Source organism: Rattus rattus, chromosome 11, assembly GCF_011064425.1.
Source record: "Rattus rattus isolate New Zealand chromosome 11, Rrattus_CSIRO_v1, whole genome shotgun sequence".
Taxonomy (NCBI): domain Eukaryota; kingdom Metazoa; phylum Chordata; class Mammalia; order Rodentia; family Muridae; genus Rattus; species Rattus rattus.
Genome location: NC_046164.1, coordinates 98133138 through 98152032, shown reverse-complemented (window position 1 = coordinate 98152032; position 18895 = coordinate 98133138). Strand labels below are relative to the sequence as shown.

General features: G+C 37.3%; 1 protein-coding gene across 3 annotated transcripts in view; it reads left to right on the top strand.

Moving 5' to 3' along the window:
* Acyp2 (acylphosphatase 2) overlaps positions 1-18895 on the top strand; it is a 153130-nt gene that overhangs the window by 17793 nt on the left and 116442 nt on the right. For all 3 annotated transcript variants that reach the window (XM_032917118.1, XM_032917117.1, XM_032917119.1), the window contains exon 3: positions 1260-1369. In XM_032917118.1, coding sequence (XP_032773009.1) covers positions 1260-1369 — 110 coding nt within the window. The remainder of the gene's footprint in view (positions 1-1259; positions 1370-18895) is intronic.

Here is an 18895-nt window from a genome sequence, read left to right as displayed (position 1 = left end):
CCAGTTCTAACATACTTCTTATATCCTGTGCTTGACAACTGATGTTTTCTTGAAATTACTGATTGTGATTTCTATTAAAGGTGTCTTTAAAGTTTTATTACAGGCTTCTTGGGTTTTAGATAGTATTTTCTATGAATTTTAAAAGTATTCTGGCAAGTGGTTCTAACTAGGCATTTGTGCAAGTGTGCTAGATAAAAATTACGGGTTCTTTCCTGGGTTATAGATAGAAACCCTTTCTGAACAGGGACACATCTCTCACTGTAAAGTGAGGGGTGCTAGTGTTGAACGTGTCAGCAGTAACCCCCTCCACACACACTTTTGGTTTTATTTTTAAAATGTCTCTTCCCTTAAATTATTTACAGGTTGTATTTTCTGAGCTTGGCATCTCTATTTAGATCTCTGGTTGCTAACCCTGAGAGTGCCCTCAGGTTGCCATCAGTCAAGCCTCTCTGTATTTCAGGATAATTCTGTCCTTAACAGTCCATTGTCCCCATTTTCAGTATTTTCTTGATTTTCAGACTGGCACCTGCATTAGTTTATAGTCAACTTATCATCATAACCCTCTGACTGTGTGCTATCCCTTGGTGTTCTTCATGATTTATTATTAAAATTATTTCTGTTTTTATTGGAACTTTTTGAAATGATTCAGTGTCCATTTCTGTCTTATGTATTTTATGTTGATTACAAACTGATATTTTTTAGTCAATGATTGAGAATCTTGGGTTCACCAGACTTTGAAGCCCAGATTAGCAGTGTAATTCATGAACATGAATGGATGTGAGGAAAACACAATAGAATTTTATAGATCTGAAAAATATAAGAGGAAACAATTCTCACTGTTGGTCTATTTTCTCTAATTGTGCTAATCTTAAAAATGGTGATATCACTCTAGGTCAGCTACATAACTCCATAGGCTTATTTTATTTTATTTGTATGTATTGGTCATTTGCCTGCATGTATGTCTATGTACTGCTTGCATACTTAGTGCCCACAGAGGCCAAAAGGCATTGGATCTTCTGGAATATGAATTATAGTAATGAGCAACCCTGTGGATGCTAGGAATTGAACCCCAGTCCCATACAAGAGCAGCCAGTACTTTTAACCATGGAGCCATTTCTGCAGTCCATAGACTATATTTTAGAAATAATAAACAAACAAACAAACATTACAAGGTTAACAGTTTCTGAATATTAGAGTCATGTTATGAGTATAGATTTCTAATGATGGACTTGACCTCTCTTGTTTTTTCCTGAAACCAGTATACAGAAGGAGAAGCTAAGAAAAGAGGTCTGGTTGGCTGGGTGAAGAATACAAGCAAAGGCACAGTGACAGGTCAAGTTCAAGGCCCTGAAGAAAAGGTCAATTCCATGTGAGTAGTAAGACCAATGGGTCTACATTTATGAAACTTTTTTCATATTTTGATTTTCACTGGTATCAGTACTGATGGCCAAATTCGGTTCTCATGGATTATAAATAGGTTGAAGTATTCGTAGGCAGGCCAAAGTTAGGGTGGCACTTCTTTGTTGGGAATAGACTTTTTCCTCTTGGGCAGGGTTCAAGAAGAGCTGTTGTATTGCTCACCAATCTGTCCTCTCGAGCCTCCTCCAACATGGATCCATATTCCGGATCCAAGTATTCTGCATTTCAAATGTTAGGACTAAGCACATTGCCTTTAGATGGTTCTTGAAGTTCCTCTGTAGTCTTCAAATTAAAAAGATTGCCATCTTTTCTATATTGTGCAATATTTACCTAACTGCAGTTTCATTTTTACATAGTAGAACTGTTTAATGCTATTATTGATGTAGTACAAACCCTCAAGGCCTAAAGAAGAACAGACTTAGCAGTGGGGTTGACAGTGACCTGAGCCACACAATACCATTTTTGAAGGCTTTGACCTTTTAGCTTCATGGTTACCACTTTGCAACAAACTCTATGAGTTAGATACTAAATCCTAGTTAATATTATTTATTTACAATTTATATAAATTTATTCTACCTTTATTTTTGACTGTTTTCATATTTCAAAGTAATATTTTTTCTTACTGTAAAAAGCATGGTAGCAGGATGGAGCAATATGAAGGTAAATCTAATTAGTTACCTTTTCTTCCTGTTTCCTTCCCCTGAATGGAACCTGTCCCAGTGGCCTTCAACAGCTTCCTCTTTACTCAAAAATGTTTAAGTGTACATTAAAGTTATTTTATTATTTTATGTGTGCAGGTGTTTGGCATGAATGTATACCTGTATACCATGTGCATTCTTGGTGCTAAGGATGTCGAGGAGGGGGTTGGATCCATTAGAACTGGAGTTGTACATGGTTGTAAACCTCCAGGTGGTTCCTGGGAACCAAATCTTGGACTTCAGGAAGAATGGCCAGTCTTCCTAACCACTGAGCCATCTCTCTAGTCTCCTTAAAATATATATCTGTAATTAATATCTCATTTATTATTACTCACTGGAACTCGGTCACATTGTCAGTAGCATGTTCTCATTGGACACACATTTGACAGCCAGTAAGTTTATAATGACTAAATTCTTAGATTTCTAATTTATTTGTGTATTATGTATTTATGTATAAAACTATACTGTTCCTTATTTTAGTGTTCTATTGCTATGAATAGGCACCATGACCAAGGTAACTTATAAATGGAGAAGATTTAATTGGAGGCTTGCTTACAGTTTCAGAGATTTTTACCCTTATCATCATAATGGGAGAATGGTAGCAGGCAGGCAAGGTGATGTGGTGTTGGACAAGTAGCTGAGAGCTACATCCTGAGGTGCAAGCAGCAGGATTTAGGGGGCCACTGGGCTTGGAATGGACTTTTGAAACCTCAAAGCCCACTCCCTATGACACACTTTCTCCAACAAGGCCACACCACCCACACCCTCTAATCTTCCTTAGTTCTACAGCTGAGGAGTAAACATTCAAATACATGAGCCTCTGGGGGTCATTCTCATTCACAAACTACCATAGCCCCTAACTACCGGCTGAAAATGGTATCTAAAGTGATCTTACATACTATATGAGTTAACATTTAACCATTAATTAACAACAGGATCTTATAAAATATAGAAAATATATGAGATAAAAAGTGGTACAAAAGTGGTAGTTATAAGGATGAAAAGATATCAAATGATCATAAAGTGGTTTAAGAGAGAAGACTGAGAAGGGGGAATAGAAGCTCACACCAATCGTGTTGCATTCCTACTTCTTAGTTAAACGTGGAGTCAACATAGTTAACACAAGTAGAATCATGTAACTGCCTCCTTTCTTTTTAAAACTGCACTGTATCTTCCCCTTGAAAGTACTGAGTATTCTCTCTCTTCTCTCTCTCTCTCTCTCTCTCTCTCTATCTCTCTCTCTCTCTCTGTTTCCTTCCTTCCTTCCTTCCTTCCTTCCTTCCTTCCTTCCTTCCTTCCTTCGTCTCTGTTCCTTACAATTACACAGACAGACAGAGGGACAAAGATACAGACACACTTGGCACATATACATTAATGAATTTTACTTTTAAAAATAAAGCCACAATTTTCCAGGTCATGTTTTTATCACTGAAGATGCTTTAAAGAAAATCCTCCTGAGTCAGCTGGTGTATATTCTTAATGTCGGCTTAATAGTGCACATATAGGTATGCCAACATGGATTACCTCATTGTTTCAAGTGCTTGATTTTCTTGCTCTTTGCAGTAGGAGTTTGCTGCCTTTTATTGGTGATTTTGTTTTTGTGGGGTGGATTCCCAGGAGCGTGACTTGTTGAAGTATAAAAGTATTCATCAGACTCTGTATTAGTTTCAATTCTGTTGTGATAAAATACTGACAAGAGCAGCTTACAGGAGAAAGAGTTTATCTGGCTTAAAGCTCCAGAGGGTATGCAGACTGCCATGTTGTGGAAAGCTTGGCAGGAGGAGCCTGAGGATCCATCATTTCAGCAGTCAGAAGTAGAAAGAGAGTAGGAAATAGGCCAAGTTACACAACCTTCACAGATGTTCTGCCCCTGGTGATGTGCTTCCTCCATTAAGATTCCACCTCCTAAAAAGCCCACAACCTTTCTAAACATAGTCACTAGCTGAGGACCAGTTGTTCAAACACATGAGCCTATTGGGGACATTTTTCCATTTAAAGCACAATGGACTGCTTACAAAATTAGATGTAGAAATTGGCATTTTCTGTCCTCATTCTGTTAGCAATTGCTATTATTGCTTTATTTTTATCTAATTTAGCTATGGGATGGTTATTATTTTGCAATAATTAACACTTCTGTAATTATTAGTTAGTTCAAGCAATATCATGCCTGTGGCTACACAGTTTTGTTCTCACATTTTCCCGTTTTCCCATTGTTCTCACATTTCATTGCTGTGAAGAGACACCATGACCATGGCAAGTCTTATTAAAAAAAAAAAAACCATTTAATTGGGGATAGCTTACAATTTCAGAGGTTTAGTTCATTATCATCATGGCAGAAAGCATGACAGACTGCAAGATGGCATGGAGAAGGGCTGACAGTTCTACATCTCAATCCACAGGCAGCAGGAGACTGTGTGTTAAACTGAGAATAAGTAGCTTCAGTATACATGAGACCTTAAAGCCCATCCCCACAGTATCACACTTCTTCCTAAAAGGCCACACCCACTCCAACAAGGCCACAACTCTTAATAGCACCACTCCCTATGGGCCAAGCATTCAAAAACATGAGTCTATGGGGACCAAACCTATTCAAACCACCACACCCATCTTTCCCCCATTTCCTGTTGTGATGCCTTTCTCTTATCAATATTAAAGGGCTCTTGTATACTGCTAAAGGTTACAAGCCTTTATTAGCTATTATTAGTTATTAGGTTGGTCTTTAATCAGTTTTTGCAATGTAAAACATGTTTAAAAGCATTGTTGTTTTTAAATTTTATGATCTCAAATACTTTTTCCTGGTTAAATAACATTATTGTGCTATGCACTGGGTTTTTTACCCCATAATTTTTTATGCTTTATTTATTATACTTAAACATTTACCCCATCTGGAATTTTGGATAAGGAACCATTTTCTACAAGATGGGTAACCATTTATGCCAGCATCATTTATTAACTAATTGTGCTTTATAACATTGAGTCAAAATATAATTTTGTCATATATTTGTCAGCTAGGTTTTAGCTATGGATTCTGTTCTACCCTATTTATCTATTTATCATCATACCATGTCATTATTGATTCAGTGACAGTTATTTTGTAGTATTGTTCATTTCACTGTTAGTTTTTGAAAGGTTTTAAAAATGATTTATTTGTTTTAATTTGTGTGTGTGTGTGTGTGTGTGTGTGTGAGAGAGAGAGAGAGAGAGAGAGAGAGAGAGAGAGAGAGAGAGAGAGAGAGAGAGAGAGAGAATGAATGAGTTTTTGCCTCCATGTACGTCAGGACAATATGTGTATGCACTGACTATACAGGCCAGAAGAGGGCATGGGATTCCTTGGGAACTGGAAACTGGAGTTACAGACTGGTGAGTTGCCCTGTATATTTTGGGAACCCAGCTTGGGTCTTCTCCAATACAACCAGTATTCTGAACTCCAGTTCCCACAGGGTATTTCTGTTTGTTTGTTTGTTTTGTTTTTTTAAGCCTACTTTCTTTTTCTTCTTTCTTCCTTTCTTTTTTGATATTTATTTTCTTTTTTCTTTCAGGTTCATGAGGTACTGTTTATTAGTTGTTAATCTAGTGCCTGTCCCATTGTTGTTCTGTTCAGAAAGTCTTTTCCTGTGCCAGTAAATTCAAGGCTATTTCCTATTTTCTCTTTGTTCATTGTGTCTGTTTTTTTGCTGAGGCTTTTGACCCACTTAGAATTGAGTTTTGTGCAGGATGATAAATATGGATTTATTTGTGCTTCTCATGAGTAGATATCTAGTTTGACTAACTAGTACCATTTGTTGAAGATGCTTTCTTTTTCTCCATTTTGTATTTCTGACTTACTTATAAAAAAAGGTCAGGTGTCCATAGGTGTATGGGCTTATATCTGGATCTTCAATTTAATAACATTGATCAATGTGTTTGTTTTTATGCCAATACCATGCAGTTTTTATTACTATTTCTCTACAGTGCAGCTTAAAATCAGGGATGGTGATACCTCCAACAGTTCTTTTATTATCCAAGAGTGTTTTAGCTATCCTGAGTTTCTTGGTTTTGTGGTGGTGTTGGGTTTTCTTTTCCATATGAAATTGAGAATTGTCCTTTCAAGGTCTGTAAAGAATTGGGTTGGAGTTTGGATGGGGATTGCTTTTGGCCATTATTACCATGTTAATTTGACTGATCCATGAGCATGGGAGATCAAAAGATATCATCTAATATCTTTTTAATTTCTTTCTTCAAAGACTTGAAGTTTTTAATCACTACAAATCTTTCATTTGCTTGGTTAGAGATATTTTATATAATTTGAGGCTATTGTTTTTCTGATTTATTTTTTGCAATCGGTTTGTCATTTGTATACAGGAGGGTTGCTGAACTGTTTTAATTAAACTTGTATCCAGCCACTTTACTAAAGATGTTTATCAGTTGTAGGAGTTCCCTCGTAGAATTTTTAGGGTCACTTAGGTTTACTATTATATCATCTTTGAATAATGATACTTTGACTTCTTTTCCAGTTTGGATCCCCTTGATCTCCTTTAATTGTCTTACTGTTCTAGAACTTCAACTACTGTACTGAATAGATATGGAGGAAGTGGGCAGTGGATGATGTTTTCGGTATATTTTTGGATTTTGTTTGCAATTATTTTATTGAGTATTTTGGCATCAGTGTTCATAAGGGAGATTGTTCTTTAATTTTCTTTCTTTATTGAGCCATTATATAGTTTGGGTATTAGGGTAATTATGGCTTTATAAATGAATGAATTGGACAATGTTCCTTCTGTTTCTATTTTGTGGAATAATTTGAGGAGTATTGGTATTAACTCTTCTTTGAAAGCCTAGTAGAATTCTGTACCCAAACCATCTGGCCCTGAGGTTATTTTGGTTGGGAGAATTTTAATGACTGCTTCTATTTCTCTAGGGGCTATACGTCTATTTAAATTGTTTATCTGATCTTGATTTAACTTTGGTACATGGCATTTATTGAGGAAGTTATTGTTTTTCTTTTAGATTTTCCAATTTGGTAGAGTAGAAGTTTTTAAAGTATGATCTAATGATTCTTTAGATATCTTTAGTGTCTATTATTATATCCCCCTTTCATTCCTGATTTCATTAATTTGAATATTCTCTCTATGACTTTTAGTTAGTTTGGATAGGGTTTATCTATGTTGCTGATTTTCTCAAAGAACCAGCTCTTTGTTTCATTGATTGTTTATATTGTTCTCTTTATTTCTATTTTTATTGATTTCAGTCTTTAGTTTGATTATTTTTGATGTCTACTTCCCTTGGGTATGCTTACTTCTTTTTGTTCAAGAGTTTTCAGGTGTGTTATTAAGTTGCTAGTATGAGATCTCTTTCTCTCTTTTTTGCATAGGCACATAGTGCTATGACTTCTTAGCACCATTTTCATTGTGTTAGATAAATTTGGGTGTGTTGGTATATTCATTTTCATTAAATTCTAGAAAGTTTTGTATTTCATTCTTTACTTCCATCTTGACCCAGTTTTCATTCAGTAGAGAGTTATTTCCATGATTTCATAAGCTTTCTGTTGTTTTGTTGTTGATATCCAGCAAAGTGACTAGATACAAGTTTAACTAAAACAATTCAGCAACCCTCCTATATACAAATGACAAACCAGCTGCAAAAAAATATCATAGGGTAGCTCTAACCAAGCAATTGTGGTTTGATATGATGCAGGGGATTATTTCAATTTTCTTGCATCTAGAGACTTGCTTTGCCTGTATATGTGGTCAAATTTTGGAGAAAGTTCTGCAATGTGTTGACAAGAAGGTATATTCTTTCACGTTTGGGTGAAATGTTCTGTAAATGTTTGTTAGATTCATTTGGTTTATAATCTCAGTTAACTTCACCATTTCTCTGTTTAGTTTTTGTCTGGATGATCTGTCCATTAGTGAAAGTAGAGTATCAAGGTCTATCAGTTTGTGAGGGTTAATGTTGTAATTTAAGCTTGTTGTGGTGTTTCCTTTACAAAGATGAGTGCCCCTGGGTTTGGTGCATAGTTGTTAAAAACTGCAATGTCACCTTGGTGGATTTTTCCTTTGGTGATTGTGTAGTGTCCTTCTTTATATCTTTTAATTAATTTTGGTTTGAAGTCTATTTTGTTAGATATTAAAATGACTTGTTTCTTAGGTCTATTTGCTTAGAATATCTTTTTCCAATCCTTTACCCTAAGGTAATTGTTATCCTTGATATTGAGGTGTGTTTCTTGTATGCAGCAGAAGGCTGGGTCCTGTTTTCATATTCATTCTGTTAATCTATCATTCTATTAGGGAATTGAGTCTACTGATATTGAGAAATACAAACACTAATGATTATTAATTCCTGTTATCTTGTTATTGTTGTTGTTGTTGGTACTGGTGGCAGTAGTGTATAGACCTATGCAGACCTTCTGGACCTGGGATCTGTGGACCTGAAAGAATGCAGTGAACTACAGTCCAATGCTGTAGATAATCTTACTGCATTTTTTATGCATTTTTATACATAAATAAAACAAAGAAAGCAATGATCCAAGGAAGATTGTTTGAATTCCAAAAAATATGATCAGATAAACATGTAAATAAATGTCAGTAAGCACATACTAAATATTAGTAGAGCAGCCTTTCCCAGAATTTTCCTAGGACAGACCAATTTAAACACAATTGCCTGGCATGTACTACAGATTATATCTAGAAAAGTACAAATCAATACAGAAGGCCATATCCAGATTCAGGATACACTGACCAGAGTAGGTTCTATAGCTATGATTTGATATCCAACAAGAACAAATATGTCTTATAAATTCAATATAAATGTTTGTCACAGGAGACATAAAATCACATCCAAAAACAATGCAGGGAACAAAATGTACCTGAGGTAAAAGGCCCTATGCCTTTTTTTCTGGAGGTTCTCTCACAGTTACCTAAGGCATTGTTCACCATGCATTATATTTTGACTGTGTTCCAACAGTGGTGTGTGTTTGTGTTGTGTGTGTGTGTGTGTGTGTGTGTGTGTGAGGAGAGAGAGAGAGAGAGAGAGAGAGAGAGAGAGAGAGAGAGAGAAAGAGAGAGAGAGAGAGAGAGAGAGAGAGAGACAGACAGACAGACGACAGAGGGGGAGAGAGAGAAAATTTGTGCTTCCCTTCTTTCTTTTGGTTTGGCTGATGTGAGATTATTTATTTCCTGTGTTCTCATGGGTATAGCTAACCTCCTTTGGTTGGAGTTTTCCTTCTAGAACCTTCTGTAGGACTGATTTGTAGATAAATATTGTTTAAAGATTTTTTTTATCATAAGATATTTTATTTTCTGCATATATAGTGATTGGACATTTTGCTGGGTATTGTAATCTTGACTGGCCTCTGTGACCTCTTAGAGTCTGTAGCACATCTTTTCATGCTCTTCTGGCTTTTGAAGTTTCCATTGAGAAGTTACATGCAATTCTAATAGGTCTGCCTTTATGTTACTTGTTCTTTTTTCCTTGCAGCTTTTAATATTGTTTCTTTGTTCTATAAATTCAGTATTTTGATAATTCTCTCTCTCTCTTTCTCTCTCTTTCTCTCTTTCTTTCTTTCTTTCTTTCTTTCTTTCTTTCTTTCTTTCTTTCTTTCTTTCTTTCTTTCTTTTTTCTATTTTTTCTGAGGCTGGGTTTCTCTGTGTAACAGTCCTAGCTGTTCTGGAACTTGCTTTGTAGATCACACTGGCTTCAAACTCACAGAGATCTGCTTGCCTCTGCCTCCCAAGTGCTGTGATTAAAGTAGTACACCACCACCATCTGCCATGTATGCTTCTTGTAGCTTTGTTAAGCATCTCCTTTTTCAAGTTAGGAAAATTTTCTTCTGTGTGTTTATTGAAAATATTTTCTGGGTCTCTGAACTGGGATTCTTCTCCTACCTCTATTCTTATTATTCTTAGATTTGGTCTTTTCATAGATTTTCTGGATGTTTTATATCAGGAACCTTTTAGATTTACCATTTTTCTTTGACTGATATATCAGTTTCTTCTATCATATCTTCAATGCCTGAGATTTTCTCTTCCATTGCTTGGTGAAGCTTAACTCTGTAGTTTTTGTTTGCATTTCTACATTTTTTATTACCAGGATTCTCTCAGTTTGTGTTTTCTTTATTGCTTCTATTTTCATTTTCAGGTTTTAAGCAGTTTTATTTGTTCCCTTCAATTTTTTTAAATTAGCTTTCTTTGAGGGATTTCTTTCATCCAATTATTTGTATTTTTATAGCTTTCTTTAAGGAATTTATTTATTTATTTATTTATTTATTTATTTATTTATTTATTTCAATTATTTCTTTGTATTTTCCTGGATTTCTTTAAGGCATTTATTTATTTCCTCTTTGAGGACCTCTATCATCTTCATATAGTTAGTTTTAAGGTCTTCTTTTCTTGTGAATAATTCAACTAGGCTAGAATATTGAGGGACTGTTGTGGTAATATAGCTGGGCTCTGGGGGAGACGCATTGCCCTGGCTCTTTTTGTGTTCTTATGCTGGTGACGAGGCAGCTGGATTTTGGGTGTAATTATAGATGTAAGTGCTGATTTGGGTTTGTATGTTGTGTGTGTTTTGATTCTTGGTTTCTGTTTCCTTTCTGGATTTTTAGAGAGTGTGTTAGCTAAATATTGCCTGTTTTACTGGCCTGGTTGGCTGGTGTGTTCATGGAGAATTCTTGCTAGTGTTGGAGGCTAGAGAAAGGAAAGGCCGGGGGGGGGGTATGGTCTGAGGGGTTCACAGGAGGTTTGGACAGAGGTTGGAAAGGGGAGGCTGCCTCTAGTGTTCTGTTGCAGAGCTAAGGGCAACTGTGCGAATTAGGTCTCAGGTAATAGAGATAGGGAAGGTCTCCAGGCCGCCTATCCTGCCTCCTCAGGTGGAGCCAGAAAAACCTACTTTTATGCGTTATTAGCTTTGAAATTTAATATAATCTTATGCACTTATCTGTAATTCTGTTATCTTTACTTTTTAAAAGAATTTCTGTCTCACAGAAATATTTTGTAAACATTATTTTTAAAAGAGTTTTAGAAAAATTATGAAGATAATATAGTTTCCATACATTTTTTACCTAGTTTTCTACAAGGACTTTTCATTATATGATATAGATGTTATAGTTAGTTAATTAATATTGGCATATTTTAGGGACTGGGCATAATAGCATGTGCTTCTTATCCCAATACTTGGTAGTAGAGACAGGTGGATCCCTTGTTGGCCAGCCAACCTAGCCTACTTGAGGATGTTTGTTCTTGGTTTAAGCACATTGGGCTTTGATTTATTTCTGATCTCAAAGCTTCAACATTGTTGTTAGGAACTGTATTAGTCAGTGTTCTCTGGAGCAGCAAAGCTAACATTATGAATATATGCCAAAAGGAAATTACTGGATTGACTTACATGATTTGTTCTGGAGAATCCAACAATAGATGTCCTACCAGATAAAGCTAAGAAGCTATAGGTTCAACTAGGTAGAGCTGTTCAGTCCATGAGGCTAGGTGCCTCAGCAATTCTAATTTGTGTTTGAAAGCCTACAAGGTTCCTGGAGAACTGTTCATATTCATTTCATGTTAGAAGGCCAAATATAGGTCCCAAGTCCAGTGAGAAATGCAGGAGCAACAGCAGCAATAAGATAAATGATCTTGCAGAAAGAGTAAGGCAAAAGCTTTCTTTTCCATCCTTTCTCTGGGCTGTCACTAGAGGGAGCAGCCTACACTTAAAGAGTGGGTCTTCCCACTTCAAATCATCTGCTAAAAAAAAAAAAAAAAAAAACCAAACAAACAAAAAAAAAAAACAAAAACAAACAAAAAAAAAACTTCACAGGAATGCCAAACAGCTTGCCTTTTAGTTAATCTCAGATTCAGTTAAGTTGACAACCAAAATTGTCCATCACAGGTCCATCCCTTGCTAACTTGACACAATATAGGGTTACATAGGAAGAGAGGCTAGGTGAGGAATTATCTAGATCAATTAGCCTGTGGAGTTGTCTGGATTATCTTAATTACTTAATTGATATGGGAAAACACAGCTCACTGTGAGTGTCACTATCCCCTAGGCAAGGTATCCTGGGCTGTATAAGTGCAGAACGGAAGCTAAGCACTAGCCAGCGCTATGATGGTAGGATTATGTGGAAGGGACGGGGGTGGGTTGTGTAGAAGGGACAGGGGTGGGAGTGAGTGAATAGACCTGAGAGGTGCATCTCTGCTGAGGAAGAAACAGGAGAGGTGGTTCCCACAACATCTCTCTTGGTCTGGTGGTTTTGTAGCTCATTTCATCCAATCATTGCTAAGTGGAAATTCCTCTGGCCTTCCAAAACGTCATCAGCATATTAGATAATATCATGCTCCCCCATTTCCCAGTTTTAAATACGGTTTCTTTTTAGTATGTACTTAGATACAAAGAACAGAACAGTAAATCAAATACCCACTACCCTGTTTCAATAACAGTTCATTTCTGACATCTTGTTTCATCTCCAATATTTGCTTGTTTTTTGTTTGTTTATATAATTATATTGCTTTTTGAAATGGGTCTATATGAAGCCCTAGCTGTCCTGAAACTTGCTTTGTTGACTAGTCTGGCCTCAAACTCACAATGATTTGCCTACTTTTGCCTCCTAAGTGCTGCACTACACCCAGACCTCAAATTTTTATTATTCATATGTTAAAACGTTGTTTTTTAGTGTGTGCGTTTGAGTTTGGGAATGCTTGACATGGTGTGCACTTGGAGGTCAGAGGATGACTTCTACAGCTCAGCTTTCTCCTTTCACTATGCATCACAGGGAATAGACTTAGCCTTCAAGGTTTGTGCTGCAAGCACTTTTACACACTGAGCCGTCTCACTGACTCTTATTCTTGGCAGGGTATTTACAATAAATTTACACCTTAATATTATTTCCCTGTAAATGTTGATAATTGATGCAAAACTGGTAATATTTGGCAAATGGTTTAGTCTATAGAACAAGTTCATATTGTTCTATTTAATATTTTATTGTGGTTTCTCTAACAGACCATCAGTAAACAGTCTAAGTCTCACAGCAGATCTGCCTTCAAGTGCCAGAGTGCAGCACATGACCTATTAGTGTGAGTTCCCAGAGGCTTGTTTTCTCCAAGTCTGGGTCAAGGTTGGCCAGACAGCTGTTATTCTGCAGCTTGCCAGTGCCCTTTTAATGGAGAGCACCTTTTCTTAGTCTTGAATTTTCATCTTTTTTGTTTTGCAGAAATATAATTCTCCAAAGGAGGAAATAATTCTCCACATAAGTGACAAGAAGTTGTATTATTGTATGTGTTCCCTTGCCCCTGTGCTTGACTGACTGATAGAGTCATAATATTCTATGGCTCAGTGTACAGGCATCCGCTGCCAAGCATGATAGCCTGGGTCTGAGCTCTGGAATCCACATTGTAAACAAATAATCTACTAAGAATTTTGAAGACAACGTATCACAACTTCTAGTGTTGTCTTTTGAGGCTTGAGGTCATTTGAATTGCAAAGGGTTGAGAATCACAACCGCTTCTTCTGCTTAGAAGCTTGTTAGATGTTCGAGTTATCTCTTTCTTTCTGCATTTTCATATCATCTGCCCTTGGGTGTGTTTTCATTTTCTTTAGCCACTGGACTCTTGGAGGAAGAGAATGGTATATATTTACATATGATGTTTATACACATCTACAGGTCATGGTGTGAAATTTTAGTATATGTATATAGTGTGTTATGATTAGATTAATTATATCATAGATAAAAATTTATTGTTTCTTTGTATGTAGTAAAAACATAAAAAAATCCCTGCTATCTTGAAATGTACAACAAATTGTCAATTGCAGTTTTCTTACTCTACTCTAGAATGTTAGAAAATATTTCTTCTATCCAGCCATACTCATATACACCTTTAACCATTCTTCCTAACTATCTCTCCTCCATATGAATCTATTTTCTACTTAAAAATACATTTATGTATGTATGTATGTATGTATGTATGTATATATATGTATATATATATGTATGCATGTAGGTATTTGTATGTTTGCAAGCATGTGAACTTGCCCGTGCCATGGCATGTATGTGGCAGTCAAAAGACAACTTTTTTTTTTTTCTCTTCTTTTTTCTTTTTTCTTTTTTTCGGAGCTGGGGACCGAACCCAGGGCCTTGCACTTGCTAGGCAAGTGCTCTACCGCTGAGCTAAATCCCCAACCCCAAAAGACAACTTTTAAGAATGAGTTCTCCCCTTTCACCATGTGGGTGTCTAGTCTTGGCACCAGGCACCTTTATCCACTGAATCATTTTACTTTCATGAAATTTACATTTTAACATACATATGTATATGTTCACATGTCATTTATTTTCTTTTTTTTAACCTAACTTATTTCACTTATCATAGCTTGCAATTTCATAATGATTTTACAGTTGAGTAGAATTCCATAGTGAGTATGTAAAACATTTTCTTTAACCATCAGTCAGGTGGTGAACCCTTGCTTTCCATTTCTTGGCTATGTGAAGAATGCTGGTGCTTCAGTGAGCATGGGCATGCAGACATACACTTAACATATGATATCACATCCTTTCAATGTGTACTCAGCTGGAGATCACTAGGTTAGAGGGAAGGTCTAGCTCTGGTTGTTTGAGGATACTGCCTGGTTCATATTACCACCAACAGTGTATAAGAATGCCCCTGAAAGACTTCTTTGGCAGTACTTTCTCTGTCCCCTTGGTACTCATCTTCAGAACCTCTGGGACCTGATGTGTAATTTCCAACTTCAACTAGCATTATTTAGGTAATAGTGCTGGGCTTTGCCACCCTGTCATCGTATTGTTAGGTTTGCTTTCATTTTGTGAATTAACTGCTTCTATTTCAGGCCATGCTTTTGTTTCCATTTTTTTTTTTTAAAAAAGGGTATTGCATGTGTGGGCTTTGTTTTTCTTTTGAAAATGACTTTTGTATTGTTTCTGCTTTTCTTCAGGTTCCTGTCTCTCCTCTCCTCTCTCTCTCCTCCTCTCCCTCCCTCCTCTCCTCTCTCCTCCTCCTCCTCCTCCTCCTCCTCCTCCTCCTCCTCCTCCTCCTCCCTTCCTCCTCCTCCTCCTCCTCCTCCTCCTCCTCCTCCTCCTCCTTCCTCCTCCTCCTTCTTCTTCTTCTTCTCTCTCTCTCTCTCTCTCTCTCTCTCTCTCTTTGCTTTGTTCTACTTTGTTCTCATCATGGTCCAGGCTTTCCTTACAGTCATATTTTCAGCAACTTAATCACAAATAAAAAACAGACCAGCATAAGTAAAAAAAAGCCTTCAAGGGACACTTCTAACATATAATTGTAGATATGTGACCTCGAAGGATGCTGCCAACTGAGTGGGGAGCTGGCCTCTTATTAGGGAACATCCAATGTCAGACATCTTGGGCCTCCAAGTCCTGAGTCTTGAGTGCTATGGTGTGAAATGCCTTATTCTTCACAACTTTTGAGGACACATAGGCTGAAACATCCTTTGTTTTACTATGTAGTAACATTTCTTCCTTCTGCCTTTCTGCTAATTTATTGTGGAAATTTCTTATTAAGGTTATAATTTGCTTCAGCTAGCAGTGTTTTCAGCTGCAAGTTAATAAACTGTGCTTAAAAGAGATCGACACTACAGGAGTTTATTTATCTCAGTAGAATGAAACCTGGAGATATATGACTATTGGTCTGTGTTCAGTCACTCAGCAATGTCGAGACCAAGGTGTCTGTGACAGGCTTAGTCTTTCCCCCATGTCCTAAAAGGCAAAAGTGAATTTGCATGTTCTATCTACGTTTACAGCAGGGCAAAGGCAAAAAGGGGGGCAGGTTGTGCTTCTTTCCCTAAACTCTGTAAGGGGAGTGGTTCTGATGCTTTGATCGGGAATCTATGTTTACTGATGCTGAAGGTCATCACCCCCAGTTGGTTTTTGATCTATCAATAAAGTTGCCAGTAGGCAATGGATGAGCACAGGGGACATTGATAGTTGTGCGGGTAGGAGGCAAAGAATCAGAAGACTGGGAGAGAGGAGAAAGGGAGGCAGTGATGGAGGAGAAAAACCAATCAACAATATGAGTTTCCAGGTAAGTGGCTTCCCCGACTCGGCCTGGTGTAGCAAGGGAAAGATTAGAAATGCCCAGTCACTGAGTAGCCAAGATTTTTTTTTTTTTTTTATTAACTTGAGTATTTTTATATACATTTCAATGTTATTCCCTTTCCCTGCTTCCGGGCAAACATCCCTCCCCCCCCTTCCTTATGGTGTTCCCTCCCAACCCTCCCCCATTGCTGCCTCTCCCCAACAGTCTAGTTCACTAGGGGTTCAGTCTTAGCAGGACCCAGGGCTTCCTGCTCCACTGGTGCTCTTACTAGGATATTCATTGTTACCTATGAGGTCAGAGTCCAGGGTCAGTCCATGTATAGTCTTTGGGTAGTGGCTTAGTCCCTGGAAGCTCTGGTTGGTTGGCATTGCTGTACATATGGGGTCTCGAGCTCCTTCAAGCTCTTCCAGTTCTTTCTCTGATTCCTTCAACAGGGGTCCTGCTTCTCAGTTCAGTGGTTTCCTGCTGTCATATGCCTCTTTATTTGTTGTTTTCTTGCTGTGTCTCTTATGAGTGATCTGCACTTATATTTTGATCATCCGTCTTGAGTTTCATTTGTTCTAGGCATCTAGGGTAACTCAAGCATTTGGGCTAATAGCCACTTTATCAATGAGTACATACCATGTATGTCTTTCTGTGATTGGGTTAGCCTCACCAGGATGATAGTTTCCAGTTCCAACCATTTGCCTACTTAATTTCATAAAGTCATTGTTTTTGATAGCTGAGTAATATTCCATTGTGTAGATGTACCACATTTTCTGTATCCATTCCTCTGTTGAAGGGCATCTGGGTTCTTTCCAGCTTCTGGCTATTATAAATAAGGCTGTGATGAACATAGTGGAGCACGTGTCTTTTTATATGTTAGCATCTTTTGGGTATATGCCCAGGAGAGGTATAGCTGATCCTCAGGCAGTTCAATGTCCAATTTTCTGAGGAACCTCCAGACTGATTTCCAGAATGGTTGTAGCAGTCTGCAACCCCACCAACAATGGAGGAGTGTTCCTTTCTCCACATCCCCGCCAGCATTTGTTGTCACCTGAGTTTTGATCTAGCCATTCTCACTGGTGTGAGGTGAAATCTCAGGGTTGTTTTTGATTTGCATTTCCTGATGACTAAAGATGTTGAACATTTCTTTAGGTGTTTCTCAGCCATTCGGCATTCCTCAGCTGTGAATTTTTTGTTTAGCTCTGAACCCCATTTTTAATAGGGTTATTTGTCTCCCTTGCTGTCTAACTTTTCAGTTCTTTTGTATATTTTGGATATAAGCCCTCTATCTGTTGTAGGATTGGTAAAAGATCTTTTTCCCAATCTGTTGGTTGCCGTTTTGTCCTAACCACAGTGTCCTTTGCCTTACAGAAGCTTTGCAGTTTTAGGAGATCCCTTTGGCCATTCTTGATCTTAGAGCATAAGCCATTGGTGTTTTGTTCAGGAATTTTTTTCCAGTGCCCATGTGTTACAGATGCTTCCCTAGTTTTTCTTCTATTAGTTTGAGTGTATCTGGTTTGATGTGGAGGTCCTTGATCCACTTGGACTTAAGCTTTGTACAGGGTGATAACATGGATCGATCTGCATTCTTCTACATGTTGACCTCCAGTTGAACCAGCACCATTTGCTGAAAATGCTATCTTTTTTCCATTGGATGTATTTGGCTCCTTTGTCAAAAATCAAGTGACCATAGGTGTGTGGATTCATTTCTGGTCTTCAATTTGTTCCATTGGTCTATCTGTCTGTCTCTGTACCAATACCATGCAGTTTTTATCACTATTGCTCTGTAATACTGCTTGAGTTCAGGGATAGTGATTCCCTGAAGTCCTTTTTTTTATTGTTGAGGATAGTTTTATTATCCTGGGTTTTTTGTTATTCCAGATGAATTTGCAAATTGTTCTGTCTAACTCTTTGAAGAATTGGATTGGTATTTTGATGGGGATGAAATTGAAGAAGACCTCAGAAGGTGGAAAGATCTCCCATGCTCATGGATTGGCAGGATTAATATAGTAAAAATGGCCATTTTGCCAAGATATTTAAAAATAACTGGCGTATGTGTGTGTTTTTTATGTGCAGACCTGTAATAGTTCCTGGGCAGGTGCACACATGTGACCGACTGGGGAACACAAAGCAGTGCAGTAAAAAACTACACACTACATATGGCACCCAAAATGGGGTGAGAATCCACTAATAATTTAGGGATTTGGGGATGGAATACATGAACACACACAAATGATATAAATCTAGGAGTGGGGAGAACTGATTTCTCACTGAGCAGAACCAAGTCACAGGGTTCCAACTCACAAAACGAATGAAACACAGCCACTGGCAACAATGAGAAACAAACAATAAAGCTGCCTGCCTCCAGCCACCAGATAAATAACAGATAGAGATTTATAAATCTGATTTAATTATTTTCAAGGACATAGGGAATATACAGATTTTGCCTGAGCCATGTGGGGATTTCTTTCTGAGATTCAAAACTAACACAAAGAGCTTAAGATGAGAGGCAGAGAGCCAAATGGACATAGCAGATATTAAGCTCCACAGAAGAAAGAAGTTAGGGAAAATGAATGAATACATGATTTTAAAGATATATAAATATCTTGCCAGGACAATTTCTCAGGATATTTGAACACAAGCAACATGGGGATTCTGAGATTGTCAGCTTAATATGATAAAAATTAGAGCATATAAGTAGGTTTATACAATAAATAAAAGGGAATTTAATTAAAGTCAAATACAGAGATATGTAAATATTGAAACTTA